Genomic DNA, 16,245 nt, shown 5'->3' on the forward strand with positions numbered 1-16,245 from the left:
TGCATACATATAGCATGAGGCCTTCTTTTCTGTTCATGCTTTATGAGGCTTAAGCATTGAGGATAAACAAACAAAAAAATATTGCTGGATAAGACAATAGCCCCTATCGCTGCCCCCATCCCCTTTGTCTCTTAGGTGCCCTGTGGATTTTATTCAGGTAGGAGGGAGAGAGATCCCTATTTGTGAGCTACCACCTACACAGCTGGGAGAACATGTAAAGAGCACCTTATGTAGCAGTTCTTTTCTGCAAGTTAGCAATTATGGAATTCAGAGGTCAAGGAAGTCTGCAGGGATATTGCACAAGACTGGGATCTGTCTAGACACAACAACAAGAAAAGATTAAATATCATAATTCACACCAGTACTTATTATTTTGAGCCTCTTTCCTTAAAGTCCCCAGGTAGAAAAGTGTCATATATTGTTTTGTTTTTTTTTCAACCTTCCTTCAAGGTTAAAAGCAATTTGAAGTTTCTCAGTTACATACAGTAAGTTGAGTACGCGCACCTTAGCTATTGTTCCCTACTAGCATATAATGTTACTGAACATGCAGTCATCTCTTAAATATGACAAAATGGGTTTGGACAGTGTGTATTTTCCCCCTGCTTGTCATTCCTAAACACTTATTGAAGACAACATGCAAATCCTTACTATTTTCGCAAACACCTCAGGAGGAAAAGCACGAGAAATATACACCCCTTTCTCTCTGAATGCTCTAAGTGGTTTCCCAGACAGCTGTCCAGACCAAAAATTCAGAATGATGTAAAAGAGAACCAAAATTCTTATTTCTAATGGTGCACTTATAGCCAAAACAATTGGCCATATTTGGGGAGTTCCCCTCCCACAATTATAATTGTGCAAGGGAGGAAACAACAGGGCCTCACCCCTTCCTTAGGGGGTGTTGTCAGTGCCCAGACTGTGCATCTCACACTTGTACAGTGTGGCTGCCCACTTGTGGAAGGTTCTCCCCAGGGAGTCTTGCCTGGCACCCTCATTACATATCCAACACTTACAGCAGTCCCATCCCCTGAAGAAGTTACCCTTGCAATATGTGAGAGGTGCACAGATCAGGTGACAAGGAAGTGACATAGGAGGCAGAGCCAGAGACTTCAGCCCTGCTCCCCGACCTCACATAGGCTGTAATCCTGTGAGGTGAGGGGCAATTGCCCATGTGGGGCACTTGATTGCTGGAAATGTCTCAAACGGGGAATACTTTTGCATCTGACAGAACTCAGGACATAACATTTCCCCAATAATAGAGGGCACTGATCTAGTAAGGAGGATACCACATGGGATGGGGGAGTTCATTTGCCCCATGTCGCCATTGAATCGCAACCTGGAGAGTGTGACTGTCTTTGAAGCATGCAAGCTGAAGTCACTTGTGTGGAGATGCATGGGTGTCACTGGAAACAACCATTTTTTTGCAAGCGCTTCATACAGGCATAATTTACAACCTTTCTTTTGTAGTGCCGAGGTGACGTTACTAAGACTTACACTCTGGAGGCGTACGACAACTGGTTTAATTGCCTCAGCATGTTGGTGGCGACGGAGATTTGTAAGGCAAGTACTGACAAGGGAAATGTGCCAGCTACTCTTCCTTCACTCTCGCAGTTTTTGGCCCAACTCATTCCAAACTGCCTTGGCTGAAACTCTGTATCTTAGCCACCTCCCACCAAGTAACATCTCCTCTGGCTCAGGATGCATACGAATGCACCTGCCCATGCAAAAATGCAATCCTTTACAGAATATTTGTTGGCACTTGAAGTCAGCTTCCCTTTGTATTTTTTGCACCCATTCCCATCCTATTCTGATTTGACTCACGCTGCGTAGCAAAAGCCCAATTCATACATTCCCCAAGTAGCATTACTGCTGCTTCACCTGGCTCCATCCCATGCGACGCTAATACTGTAGGCTGTAGTGATATCCCAGGAGGCTCCTTCAGCACTGTATTTCCTCTTGAGTTCTAGCAGATGTGGCACTGCAAAGTCCCCTGTGACTTTCGCCTCCAACACAATTCAGTGTGTCATATATTTCTGGAACTTTATGGGATGGGGGCTGGAAATGTATGAACTGGACCACAGCGAGGGAACAGGAATGGGTTTGGTCATATGAACACACATCATGCCTTGTCTAAACCACTGAGCCTCTTGGGCTTGCCAATCAGAAGGTTGGCGGTTCGAATCCCTGCGACGGAGTGACCTCCCGTTGCTCTGTCCCAGCTTCTGCCAACCTAGCAGTTTGAAAGCACACCAGTGCAAGTAGATAAATAGGTACCGCTGTGGGGGGGGAGGTAAATGGTGTTTCCGTGCACTCAGGCTTCTGTCACAGTGTTCCATTGTGCCAGAAGTTGTTTAGTCATGCTGGCCACATGACCCAGAAAGCTGTCTGTGGAAAAACGCTGGCTTCCTCAGCCTGAAAGCGAGATGAGCGCTGCAACCCCATAGACACCTTTGACTGGACTTAACCGTACAGGGGTCCTTTGCCTTTACCTTTTTACCTTTTACATCATGCCTTGTAACAAACAGTACATCTTCACTTTAGAATGAACGGTGTGTAGGTGTGGAGATGCAATAGTCTTTGTGGCTTCGCTTGATCTGCTTACAGTGCCAAACTAAAACATACAGCATGTGCCTCTTTCTCAAACTCCATATAATAAAAAGGAAGGGAGAATTGTGTGCCTGTGACATGAAAGTATCTAGTATCATGAAAGTGGCTGAGAGCTGAACAGCTTTCTTAGAGTTTTTGAAATCCAATATAGAGAATATGTAGGCTTACCTCAACAGAAGTGTCTTCTCTGTATGCAAACAGGTGGACACCAACCGCACATAGGATTCATAACATGTCAGAGTCTGACCGGAAGATGGAAATGTATCCCAAAACATCATCTTCCAGATGTACAAAATCAGTATGGTAGTGAAAAACTTACAGTGATAAATTTTGGAGTGCATTTTTCCAAAATTCTTAGAGTCATGTAGCAGAATCATGTGGTAGCATCCTTCCTGGGTTATATCACATTAGATTGCAGATAGACAATGACATTTTTGGATGCTCCACTATGTCAGTTAATTTTCTGCATGTAAAATCTTGCACGCTCGGAGAAAGGTTCTAGCATAGCCTCTCCCTACATGTGATTCTGCCTTTAAGAAAAACGTTTGTTAGCCCTCAGAAACAAAACTTGAAAAAATAATGCACAAAGCAAGCATTGATCCACTATCAACAAGGCTAGTGAACAGTGACTGATAATTGTACCAAACCCATTAATTCTCAGAAGCCAATTACAAACAGCATAGGCAAAAATGCAACTCAGCAACACGTCATGTGGGAAGCAAATGTGTTTTTAAAAAAACAACATGGGGCAGTCATTCAGACAAAGCTAAGAATTTTAAAACCCTTTGTTTTCAGTGGGAGAGATTTAAGTGCATGCCTAAGTCTCCCACTTTAAATGAAAAATGTAAAGATATTTTTCCCACTGTGGCAAACTGCAGTGGTGGCACCAGGACTCTCCTGGAAAAATGCCTCACTCGGGGGGGGGGGACCTAGGACCTTCCTTGCAGTGAAGAAGAATAAAGTGCATGGGGTGGCAGACATGTTCACTTTGCTAGGTAGTAGCATCAGGACTAGCAGCCAATAATGAGGTGAGCGGGGGTGAGGGGTTGGCAATTTTTCGCTACTTTGCCTGAGACTGTTTTCTTGCTCTGCCCTGCACAATTATTATTGTGCAAATGCTGTTGATTAGTCTCATTTCCCTGCAGATTTGAAGTGAGCTTGGTGCTTTACCTCAGGATAGCTTATCAACAGTAACGTTAAAAAAAGCTGGATTATAAATCCTCAGTGCTATAGTGAAGCAAACCCCCTGCTTCCACCCTACCAAAGCACACCTCCCCTGGATGGAATATTTCCTATTTTCTACATTTGAGGACAGAATGTTTTAAATGTATTTGGTATTCCAGTCACCAAAATCATTCTTTCTTTGCTTTACAAAATTTCCCCAACGCCTAGTTTCTTCCTTACATAAGGCTACAGGATTCCAGCATCCAAAGACATACAAAGTTTTCATGATTTTCCAAAGATAATGGCTCTTTAAACAAAACAGGGATCTTAGATCACTATCACAAAGGCTTACTCTAAAAAAGGGGGGAGGTGACTCAACTCAGGATAGAAACATCAACACCTTTTCCACTGAAATACTCTTCCTCAAAGCCTTTAAAAAACAAACAAATGTTGTTTGCTTGCGGGATTGCCATGCCTCCATTGAGTAAATGCGACCCCACTTCTCCCATTCAAGGTTTGCATTTTAAATTTCAGGTTGTGAAGAAAAAGCAGCGGACAAGAATAGTGGAATTTTTCATTGATGTGGCAAGAGAGTGCTTCAACATTGGAAACTTTAATTCCATGATGGCCATTATCTGTGAGTACTCTTCTGCAAGGCACCTGTGGGCAATGTGTGTGACAGCGTCAGTAGAATGATGGTGTTTGAGTAGATGCAGCATCCCGCTGAGAGTGCTGCACTCTGGATGACAAATGGGCATCAAAGATATTACCAAGTGAGACTCTCCAAATAATTAACTGGTAAGCGGTGGGAGATCAAAAGAAGAGACAGGGGAAAGACAGGTAAAAGTAGTCTGCGCTTGCCAAAGAGACGAGCCACACAAGACCTTTTCATGCATTGCAGAATGGCAAATCAGAGTTTGATGCTCAAAGCATATTTGACGGAGAGGGACAACCAATCCTGGCTCCCTGGAGAGTGAGTCAGTGCATGTTTGCAAAAGGCAAGTGTGCCTCTTCTTGTCTACATAATCTAGTGCACACTTAGAATATTTGAAGTCTATGCCTAATGTGTGAATTGTCCTGATTACATAAAAGGACTTTTGGGGGGGGGATAATCAGAGATTATCCAAATCCTGGAAATGCAAACTTCTCCCAGCTTCAAACCTTTGGCACAGTTGTAACAAAAGTGACCAAAAGTGGACACAGAATTGTTTTCCCAATAGCAAAATTTCCCTCCATCCTGCGTTAAAACATGTTTAAGGTACGCAACAGCCGTCTTCATTGGGATTAAGCTAAGAAGAATTCCTGTCCTAGACTCAAAACTGGCATTGTCACCTGAAGAGGAAACACACATAGATGAAGGCTGTGGGGGCACATGATCAGCCCCACCGGCTGGTGTCACATGACTGCTCCAGTCCCACCTTGCTTTAAAGTGCACTTTTGCAGCCAGCAGCCTTCTGTATTCCTGGATGTTCCCTGTGTGAGTTAAGCTCTTGGAAGATGAGGGTTTTCACCCACTGCAGAAGTGCACTTTAAACATGCAAATGGGCTGAAAGAGTTGTGCAGCCCCAGTTAAGAGAGCTGCAACCCCAACTTACAGATGTTCCCTCTTCAGGGAAGGGGGCTTAAGAATCCTGGTTAAGTGGGATGCCAGGTCAGTGCTGGTGCCAGTGCAGTGCTTAATAGAAAGGGTGGCTAAGGAGGGATGCAGTCTGGAAAGGAGAGGAACAAGTGAGAAGGAGCACGCGATCCCATGGCCTGTTTCTGATCTTCGTTACATCTGCACTACACTCCTTTGACACAACTGCCTGCAGAAGTAGTGATTTGCAGAACAGTACTGCTGAAAGCATCCTGACAGACATGCAGGGATGTTTTCAATAATTTGCTGAAAATTTTCCATTTGTTTTTTTCTTTCTCTTTTTAGCGGGTATGAACTTGAGTCCTGTTGCCCGGCTAAAGAAAACTTGGTCCAAAGTCAAAACAGCCAAATTTGATGTTTTAGAGGTAATTAAATCATCATCATCATCATCATTTATACGCTGCTTTTTCCACGTGTCCCAAGTGGTTCACAACACAACAGCAAAAATCCGCATCAATGCATTATTAGAATAGCCCAGAAAAATGGATTTTAAAGCATGATTGATATGAAAATCCAAACCATTCATTTTGATAATACTAACATTATAGCACCATAAATGGTTCATGCTTTGCCACATACTACCAGAAATGTGCCATGAATTTCTTCCTTTTAAAAAAAGTCTTTAAAACTGTGTTTAGTAATTGTTCTCTGCCCATAGCCAGATAGTATGAATGAAGCTCAAAAGGTACACTATAAGATGCTGAGTAAGAAACAGCTAAGATAGCCTGATCTCTCAAAAGCCATTGAATTTCTTCACAAACTTTAATTCAGTTTCAGTAGAAAATAATATTTAAAAGTTCCACAGTGCTCATCAGACATCTGCAGCTTTGCCCACATCAGGCTGGAACATTGCAGAGAAGGAATACATTGGTTCATCTTACTGAGCAATTGGGCAGAATAGTGCCTGTGCATCTTTAGTCCATAAGTAAAACATCCTTCTTAAAAACGGGAGCTGAACTTTCAGAGAAAGGACCTGGAATATCTCTAATTGTGGCCGGTGCCCCTTCCCCCACCTCAGTCCCTGTGGTATCAGCCCTGTTTAAACACAAGTGATTCTCCTTTTGCCTTCAGGATGTATATTCATCTCCAATTTAAGTCCGCCATCTGGTGGAGAGTGATGATCAACATTTAACCAGAGTAATTCCTGCCACAAACCTCTCGTTATTTTTAAATTATTTGAAAACAAGCACAAGTGGGGAAGAGAGAAAGCAAGGAGGGCGAAATGGTTTGGAATATTTGAAAGATATTGTTGGGGGGCTTGTCCTGAATCACTGGAAATTTCACTAATATTCTGCCACTCGGAACCTAAGTAGACCCTGGCAACAAAAACCAGTTGGTGAAAGAAGCATATCCCACTGTGAAACAATAAAATATCAAAGCAGGAACAAAAAATGAACAAGTGATGTTTCTCTCCAAAGGCAATATTTAGTAATGCATGATGACTTATATGTGTGCACCTAACCAATCATAGGCAATATCTTTCCCATCACTCCAGCACAAGGCTATTCAGTGGACAGAGTTCACATGTGCAGCTGTAGGTCATCAGGTGTCAGGTAATCAAGTGATGTACATGGATGTGTGAACCAACCCTGAAAATCTCTGGGTCACAACTCCCAGGTCAAATCCAAACCTGCCCATGCAGCGTATAGGCAAGCACCCATCTCATACAGAACTCTCCATACTCCTTTGGTTCCTCAGAATGCAACCTGTCTAAAGCAATGAAATAGCACTTCCTCCAGTCTCAAGAAGGTTCTGTGGGGAGGATGTTTGTAATTATCAGATTACCCCCATCCTGATCACTATAAAGCAAATTTTGTAAGCCTTTGTACTCAGAGGAATTCTAACAAATTCTCTGTTTGATCCGAACAGCATCACATGGACCCATCCAGCAACTTTTGCAATTACCGAACAGCCCTTCAAGGAGCAGCACAGAGATCGCAGACAGCACACAGCAGCAGGGAGAAAATAGTCATCCCCGTTTTCAACCTCTTCATTAAAGATATCTACTTTCTGCATAAAATACACACCAACCACTTGCCCAACGGACAGATAAACTTCAAGGTACAGCTTGTTTTGCAGGCCGTGAATGAAGCAGTTGCACAGTGAGTGCTGCAGGCAGACAAAACATCCAAGCAAAAGAACAGAATGCCATATGGAGTCAGTGAGGCTTGCCACTTGGCCATTTTTATACTGATCTGTTTGCATTCTGTTCCTTCAGAATAGGTTTGTCACAGCTTGCTCACAGCCTCACGTTCAAACTAGAGCAATTAACCAATCAGGGGCGGGGGGGGGGTGGTGGAATTGCATTTGAAGTGAGTGCATCTCAGCAACGAGAAAAATTTGGGTTACTTGCTATCACAACATTGAACACAGAACCTCTGACTCCTATGTCCCCATCTGTAGAAGATGGAAGTGCTGGCTGCATAATGGGCAGGGGATGAAACTATTTTACCTAGTGGTTAAAGTGCAAGAACAGGACCTGGGAGGCCTGGGTTCAAATCCCTGCTCGGCCCCAAAGCTGGTGATGCCAGGATTGCACAGAGGAACTGGTTGCATGATCGGGTACTTCTACATGGGAGGAGGGAGTGAGATGGCTGCTGCCATGTGCACGATTGCAGCAGCTTTGAAAAGGCCCATTGCAGATGTGCCAATGGAGGTGACTGCAAATCCGTAGGGATGTAGCCAGTACTGTTCTAGTGCTTGCGCAACAAAACTCCTTGGCTCTTCCTGCACATACCTCAAACCAGCTCTGGAGGGTTTGGGGGAGACTGGAGCACTTTCTGGAAGGAAGGGTGCATGGGGAAAGGAAGAGAAAGTTATGTTTTGTGCAGCACTGGATGCAGCCCATACAGTTGACAAGTCTTTGATGGCCCTGTTTCCCGGGGGGGGGGGCAGGCTGCACACTGTCATCTCTAACCGTTGAACTACAGGCTTAACCAAAGTTCAGAAGGTGGCATGAAATAAACAATAATGAAATGCTGATTTGAATAATTTTATCTCATACAGAAGTTCTGGGAAGTTTCAAGGCAAATCCACGACTTTATCACATGGAAGCAGGTGGAGTGTCCTTTTGAGAAGGACAAGAAAATCCAGAGCTACCTGCTCACAGCACCTATTTATAGTGAAGAAGGTAAGATTCTTCGGCAGCTCGCGCAAAATTTGCTCGTTTCCACAAACAACATGTGCAAGAGGCTCAACGGTGAAAGTGAAAATGGGCAAATTTGCTGTGGATGTTGTTGGTACTGAAGAGGAAGAGATATAAACTCTGCAACCGACAAGCATAAACCACATGGCAGTATTCTAAGAATCCAGAGGATTCCTTCTGTTGTTAGGGCTCCGTTCTCCTTTTATGTCTCCTAAAATGCTATCGTTTGACATCATTATGGCTATAAAAGGAGAAGGGCTGCAGCTCTGCTTGAGTTGCAGAAGGACCAGATAGGGGTGGGAATGTTCCCTGTCCCAAGTTGTGGAAAGACACTGCCAGTCAAAGCAGTACTGAGCTAGGTTGGGCAATGTTCTTACTACATATGAGAGCCAGTGTGGTGTAAAGGTTAAGAGCGGTAGACTCGTAATCTGGTGAACCGGGTTTGCTTCCCCGCTCCTCCACATGCAGCTGCTGGGTGACCTTGGGCTAGTCACACTTCTCTGAAGTCTCTCAGCCCCACTCACCTCACAGAGTGTTTGTTGTGGGGGAGGAAGGGAAAGGAGAATGTTAGCCGCTTTGAGACTCCTTCGGGTAGTGATAAAGCAGGATATCAAATCCAAACTCCTCCACTCCTCCTCCTCCACTTCCCTTTGTTCCTGTGTGATTCAAATCCTGTTACATGTTCTGACTGACTTCCCGTCTTTCTTTGCCCCACCCTCCCAACGCTCAGCTTTGTTTATTGCATCATTTGAAAGTGAAGGTCCAGAAAATCATATGGAGAAAGACAGCTGGAAGACACTCAGGTAATGAAACCAGTTCCTTGGTTCTTTCTCATACTGCGAAATGCAACCTGCGCTACTGGCCTTTTGAGCCTTCAGAAATTTGGCATGGGAGCTACACTTTAGGTAAAGAAGAGGGGCCGCCAAAGTTTGCCATGCTCATGGACACCATGATGCTTGCCTCAATTGAGAGGCAAGAATTAGAAGGCCATTAAGTCTTCTCTAGCTCAAATGAAAATCAAAGCCATACATAGAAGACTTCTTCGTCTATTTCTGCTTCAAAGGACTACACTAAAAGTCAAACACCCAGACCACCCAGGGGAACATGCAAGACACGATTGTACAGTATGGGGGGATGACATTGTACAATGCTCACCTTTGTTGAAAAATAGAAAGCCAACACAACCAGCAAAGGACTTCTCCCTGGTCTACTAGTTTCCTTCTTGCAGGATGTTTTGTGTGGGTTTTTAAAATTTAACATGGATAGTATTGAGAAGTGATATTTCCCACCTGTTGCCTGAGGCACTACAGCCCATCAACATTCCTGAACCTTATTTTCACTTCATTTTGCTGCAAATTTAAATCCAACACAGTAGAACAGCTCTGAATTACACAGCAATCAAGGCCTTGCTTGACAGGCTGGATCCAAATTCACTTTTTGGTTGTGAGATACGGTGTAGGTGTAGTAGCTAAACTTAAGTATTAGTCTAGATTTTTTTAATATAAAAAACAAACAAACCAGGGAACACCAGTTCCAATATCAAGGGCCAGAAACCTGATCTGTAGTCAGTTTTCAATACATGGTTGAGGACTGGCAAGTCATTATCAAATGATTGAGAATACTGGGGTAAACACAGGTAACAGAGAAAACTAGAAACCTAATCATCCAGCTAGGCAGTTGGAGATCTGAAGCCAAGCTTAATGGGGCAGCCAGGCACTAATAGCTGGGAACTTATACCAGCCAGTAATCTGAGCTGATCTCAAGTATATTCGCAGTTGCATCTGTTTCTCTTAATGTAACTTAAGGTGACAACATTTAAGACGATTTGCTGACGTTATCTTTTCATTTTTATCTCTTCATTTTTAGGACAACTCTGCTCAACAGAGCCTGAGATTTTGGACTTCTGCTCTGGATTCTAAAGCACACACTAAAAAAAAACATTGTTTTTAAATCCTCGAAGACGTGATTTGAAAAAGGAAGGCCTCACTGGTTGGGGTCTGTTTTGTAGATACAATGCCTTTTATGAATTACAGAAGAAAAAAATGTGCTAAATATTTCACATCAACCTTAAGGCACTTAAAAAAATGAAGGATTTTGTTTTTTAACTATAAAAAGAAGAAGAAAAATCAAGGGCCGGGCCCTGTTCTCAGAGATGAAATAGATTGTGGGGAGTGGTATCTATGGTGGTGTCTTATTGTGATGACATCCAGATCTTTATTTTCATGTTTGGTTTCTTCCACCTAACACACGCACAGTCTTAGACGGGCTCAACATTTTGCAGGTTTGGTTTCCGCTATGCCTTGATCCACCCAACACTTCCTGAAAATAAATGTTGTCATGTGGGGCTGATGCGTTTGAAATCAGCAAGGCTTCCACAGACCTAAAGAGGGACAAACGCATTTCCCAGAACAGGTGCAGATTGACTAAGGATGGTATAAGCACAGAGCCCTTGGTTGAACTATAACCCTCATTTTGGGCATCTGATATTTTTGAAGAGCTTGCTTCTCCTGCTGCATCACAGAAAACAGAAGGCAAAAAGCAGCTTCCAAGCCACACCTTGTTGCCCCCCCTTTCCATCTAGTGAAGTAGGACTTTGCCTATGAAAGCTCACACTGCAACAGATCTATGAGTTTCCAACGTGCCACACATTTCTTTGTTGCTTCTATTGCAATGGATTCTACACTGCTACACTTCTGGAATTTCTTCTCAATGTTATGGGTTTCCCCTTTTGTTTTTGTCTTTATGCTGCTTTCCTGGCCTCATTTACTTTGTGGAGCACTAGAAAATTGTGCTCTTGGGGCCAATTTATACAGTCAACAGAGCCAAGCAGTAAAGCTTTGCCTGGAGTGTGCCGCTATAGACAGGGGTGGTGTTGCTTGCATGTGTGAATGTTCAAATAAAAGAAACATACCTTGGAGAAGACTTTTCTACCCAATATGCTAGATTTCTACATACAGTGCCTTGGATCGTAAGATAAACTAATGTAAGGGAGTTCATGGAAGTCAAGTGTTCCTTCTCCTCCCCCTGCTTCTTTGAAGGATCAGGGCTCCCTCCTGAACAATGTGGGATGGGCTACTGCAGCCTCCCAAATTGGACTTGGAGTTTACTTAAGTTCATGGAATAAAAATTTCCTGTCTCATCCTCTCCCAACAGCTCCCTGCAACCCATCCCAAATAATTTAGGAGGGCTCCCAGTCATCCAGAGAAGTGTCTTTTGTTTTTAAGAGGCCAGGATTGCCGTGGGGCAGGGGGAACGGTGGGAAACTTTCTTTCCATGAACTTCCATAAGTAAACCTCTCTTAGGATCCAAGCCAATTCTTTTGTTTTTTTCTGGAGAGCACACAGAAGCCTATCCACCCCCACCTGTTGTGGTCCAGGTCCAGCTTCACCATTTAATTCTGGCAGTTTTGTAAAGTTTGGTATGATTGGCAGACAGGCCGGTAGTTCCGCCCACCTGTCAGAGTTGGCCAATGGAGGCGGGGGCAGGGCGGAGAAAGATCTGGCCCACGAGGCCGAAAAGGTTCCCCCCCACCCCTGGTGTAAATAGACCCTCGACTGCAAGGAAACAGTGTGGGAGCCTCTGCGGTTCAGCACAAAAGACTGTCTCCTTTAGTCTGGCCTTAAAAACCACTGTAGCAGCATGGCTGCTCCCCTCTTACATCAGAGAATAGTGCCTTACAAGGTACTGAAAATGTTTAGCGTACCTTCTTCTGCAACTCGGGTTGGAAGCAAGCAAAATAAAAATATGGATGTCTTTAATAATTTAAAAAAAACCAGCTACAGCTTTGTAAATAAACTGGAAGATATGGCACATGAACTAGAGTATACCTACAGTAATGGTGCAGCAGAACTTATTTTTGTTACAAGGTTTGACAAGGTAAAATAGGATAATTGCTAGATCCTCCTTCATCTTTCCTCCTCCCCTACCCCTCCTTTACTAGACCCAAGAAGTCTTTAGTTTACATTTGTGTGTTTCTTTGTCAGGGATTTTAAGAGAGTGAGAGTACAGTTGTCACAGTCTCAGCAAAAGATTAACTGCCAGTGATGTGTTGTCTTTTACAAACTAGCCTCTGACTAACAAATCCTTAAATTAGTCGGAGGAGGTCAACCAGAGTATTGCAACACAAGGTTCAAGGTGGACTTTATAAAAAGGCTTCACTAAGTTATGGTGAGCTCAAAGATCAGGTAAAATATTAAAGCCATTGGTAGCCAGTGTGGTATCCTCTGGAAGTTGATATATTGCACCTCCCAGCAGCATCAGCTGACAAAGCCAATGATCAGGGATAATGGGAGCAACTTTTAGAGGACCACATTGGTTGTTCCTGGGTTAAAACATCCTGCAGTGAATTTGAGAACAGTTTGCTGCTGCCATGCATTGCTCCTATTGGTAGGCCAATTGACTATCGATATTAGTTCATGTCCCCTGACCTTATGATAACATGTAAGAGCAATTTACCCGATTAAGTAACTTTTGTAGTTATAGCTGTTTATAATATATACAGTCATGCTCAGAGTAGGCCCACTGAAATCAATGGATATGATTAATTTGGCTCCATCCATTGCAGTGGGTCTACTCAGACTGATGCTGGAGACAACCCAATATATGTAACGTGAAGTCACCTTTTGATACCTAACTCCTCCTGGGATGATTGAGCTTGTTGTATAATTATTGGTGACAGCGGAACTTGTAAGAGGTTGTCTAGACAATCCACCACATTCTGGTGCAATCACAGCTGTGCAAGGCACAATTTCAAATTTATAAGCATTGCAATGCCTCCCTTCTTAATTTATTATATTGCTTTGAGGAAATGCTTCCTACTCATTATAAATCTCCTATCATGCTATTTTGATATTTTCCTTTCTCAGAGCTACACTATTTTCCCTGCTCCTTTGAAAGACTTCAAGCTGTCCTTACACACAAGCCACATCACTTGATTACTCAGGCAGCAGCTGAATGTGTGAACTGACTCCAATAGAAGAGTATTGCGTTTGAGGTGCTCACTTACATGCAAAATCATGATTTGATGTTTCACTTTTCAAGTGCCGAACATCCATATGCGAACCAGCCCATAAGAGCAAAACCACCCCATTTGGAACAAATCCCTACAGACCAAGTTTAGGAGCATATTCCAAAACCAATTAAGCTAGCCTAATTTATCTTAGTTTTAATTGTTCTTGAGTAGATGGCTAATTCACTGATAAGAATCATTAGGCTTCAGATTTCTCAGTTGCTTAAAAATCTTGTTACCATCCAGCTTTTTTCTAATTAATTTTTCAATTAGGAGACAAAAAACAAACACCAAGCGCTGGATTAAAAATACTTGTTTTAATTAAGTGATAATTATATATTATCATGTACCTACTACTTTGTCGAGAACAATTAAACTAAGAACCCATAGTGGGCCAATTAATATACCATATTTGCAACACCTAAAATCATAACTGTGTGAAAAGATCTTACTATTCCACCCTACCCCTGTTTTCAAGTTAATACATGTTTCTCTGGGAAGAAAACTCAGTTTTATTGAAAAAACAAATATGATTTGCCAAAGCATTTCACTGCCACCACAAAAATTGTTCAGCGAATAAGGCAAAACAAATTAACTAAACAGAAGCAATGGAACAGATTTATACACGTCAAAAGAGGAACCAGAATATTATGTATTAACAGAAAGATGGCCCCACAAAGACAGAGACAGAATTAGTGGCTTTGATTATTTGTGACCTGCTGCTATCCCCCCCACCCCCCAATGCTGAAGTATTGATCTTCAGCCCTAGAGGTAAGAGAATATTTATACTGTATTATTACAGTGGGTTTTTTGCACTTTTGGAGATGTCCTAGCTAGCAACATTGTCAAACACTATGAAAGGGATTGTATATCAGCTTTGTTAATGTATTTGAAATTTACAAAAGGATGCTTTAAATTTCAGAGATATATATTTGAAATGCAGTTCTGGGACACTTTGTGTATACATATTTAAGAAGACAGAAAAAGCTTTTACATGAATGTGCACTCCAGTGGTCAATTGGTTCTAGTATATATACTTGAAAAAGTGCCATTTCTATATGGCTTTCTATTATTATTATTATTATTATTATTATTATTATTATTATTATTATTATTTTCTTTTCCTTTGGTTTGATACATTCCTTCGCCATCCGTGTTTTTGTTATTCTGAGCTGAATTGCTACATATAAAGCTGTACCATAAAGCAGGATATTCTGTGTTTGACTAGATGTGCTTGCATTAATAAAATCAGAATTGCTTCAACCAGGCAGCATGGATGGTTGTCACTTTTTCTGCTCCCGAAAAGTAGGAATTCAGAGGTTCCCAGGCCATTTTTCAATGTGTAAAGGAGCAAGCTGATTGGATGAGGCGAATTAAGAGATTCTAGGGGAAACCCACAGGGTTGAACCAAAAGAGGACTGACAGCATCACAGCATCGTGAACAAAAGTGTTAGCTGAAGTTTCCAGTTCAAACATCAATCTGGGAAAGAGACAAGCCTCTTACCCTCAGTGCACATCCATTCCCAGTCTCTGACAAAGATAATACTGGCAAACCTTATAAGATTGTTGTAACGATTACTAACATCCATTCAGCCTTTAAGCACTTAAGTGTCTCCTTTATTTATTATTATTTTTTAAAGCTAGCCTAACAAAACAGTACTCTTACCCTGCTAACTATGTCGACAAACATCCTAGCTAAGGAGACATTTCAGTTTCTGTCCTGGTGTGATGGGGTCATGATATAATGCTAATGTTTTACCAATAGCCACTTCCATACCCTCCACTGCCCCACATGAAAATCAGGACACAACCTGGATGGGGACCTGTGACCCTCCAGATATTGTTGGACTACAACTCCCATAATTCCTGACCGCTGGCCATGCTGATTAGGGCTGGTGGTTATAGTTGTCAGTTCAACAATATCTGGAGTGACACAGGTCCCTCAAGCTCTGCCCTACACCATCCAAATCCCCTATATAGTAACTGTACACTAGGTATCAAAAATAAGTCCCAAGAAGCATTAGGAAAGCAAACTTTCCTTCCAACACAGTCAAACAAAGTTGGTTATAACCCAACATAGAAATCTATGGCTGCAGGCCAACAAAATTAAAGATTTAGAATTACCTTACAAGCTGGGGCCCATCTATCTATCTATCTATCTATCTATCTATCTATCTATCTATCTATCTATCTATTTATTTGGGCTTATTTCTAAACTGATTATTGTTGAAATAAGCAGGGAATGGTATAAATAGAAAATAGACTCTAAAAATCATCAGTATAAAACCTACCAAAATAAAAGAGCACCAGAAGATGGTAATACAAGGCTGCGGAGGCCAGGATTTCTGACAGAGAAGAGCCCAAGTGAAGTGTGAAGAGGCATTTATAATGAGCCACAAAATGTTGTCGCTTACACACAAATGGGCAACTCCTGTTGCCCCCAGCAACACAAATTAAAGGCAACAGAGTCCCCAAATGGACATTTTTTTAATTTAGGCACCTCATTTGCCCTACGATGTGGCCCAATGCAGGAAGACACTCCGACAAAAAGGCAGGAATGACTGCCGGGCAGGTTGCAATTTAACAGTCCCTGGGAGTGTCCCCATTGGCTGGTTGGGCCTGCTCCCAGGGGAACACCCAAACAAGGGCTGCTGGCATTGGCCAATAGCCATGTGATTAGGTCTGCCA

General features: G+C 42.5%; 1 protein-coding gene across 4 annotated transcripts in view; it reads left to right on the plus strand.

Moving 5' to 3' along the window:
* RASGEF1A (RasGEF domain family member 1A) overlaps positions 1 to 14,825 on the plus strand; it is a 240,019-nt gene extending 225,194 nt beyond the window's left edge. For all 4 annotated transcript variants that reach the window (XM_082222470.1, XM_082222467.1, XM_082222469.1 and 1 more), the window contains exons 7-13: positions 1,465 to 1,557; positions 4,303 to 4,405; positions 5,690 to 5,769; positions 7,274 to 7,465; positions 8,411 to 8,534; positions 9,280 to 9,352; positions 10,416 to 14,825. In XM_082222470.1, the coding sequence (XP_082078596.1) occupies positions 1,465 to 1,557; positions 4,303 to 4,405; positions 5,690 to 5,769; positions 7,274 to 7,465; positions 8,411 to 8,534; positions 9,280 to 9,352; positions 10,416 to 10,440 (690 nt within the window). In that variant the 3' untranslated portion in view covers positions 10,441 to 14,825. The remainder of the gene's footprint in view (positions 1 to 1,464; positions 1,558 to 4,302; positions 4,406 to 5,689; positions 5,770 to 7,273; positions 7,466 to 8,410; positions 8,535 to 9,279; positions 9,353 to 10,415) is intronic.
* The last annotated feature ends 1,420 nt before the right edge of the window (positions 14,826 to 16,245 follow it).

Source organism: Podarcis vaucheri (assembly GCF_965113315.1).
Source record: "Podarcis vaucheri genome assembly, chromosome: 5".
NCBI classification, from domain to species: Eukaryota; Metazoa; Chordata; class Lepidosauria; order Squamata; family Lacertidae; genus Podarcis; species Podarcis vaucheri.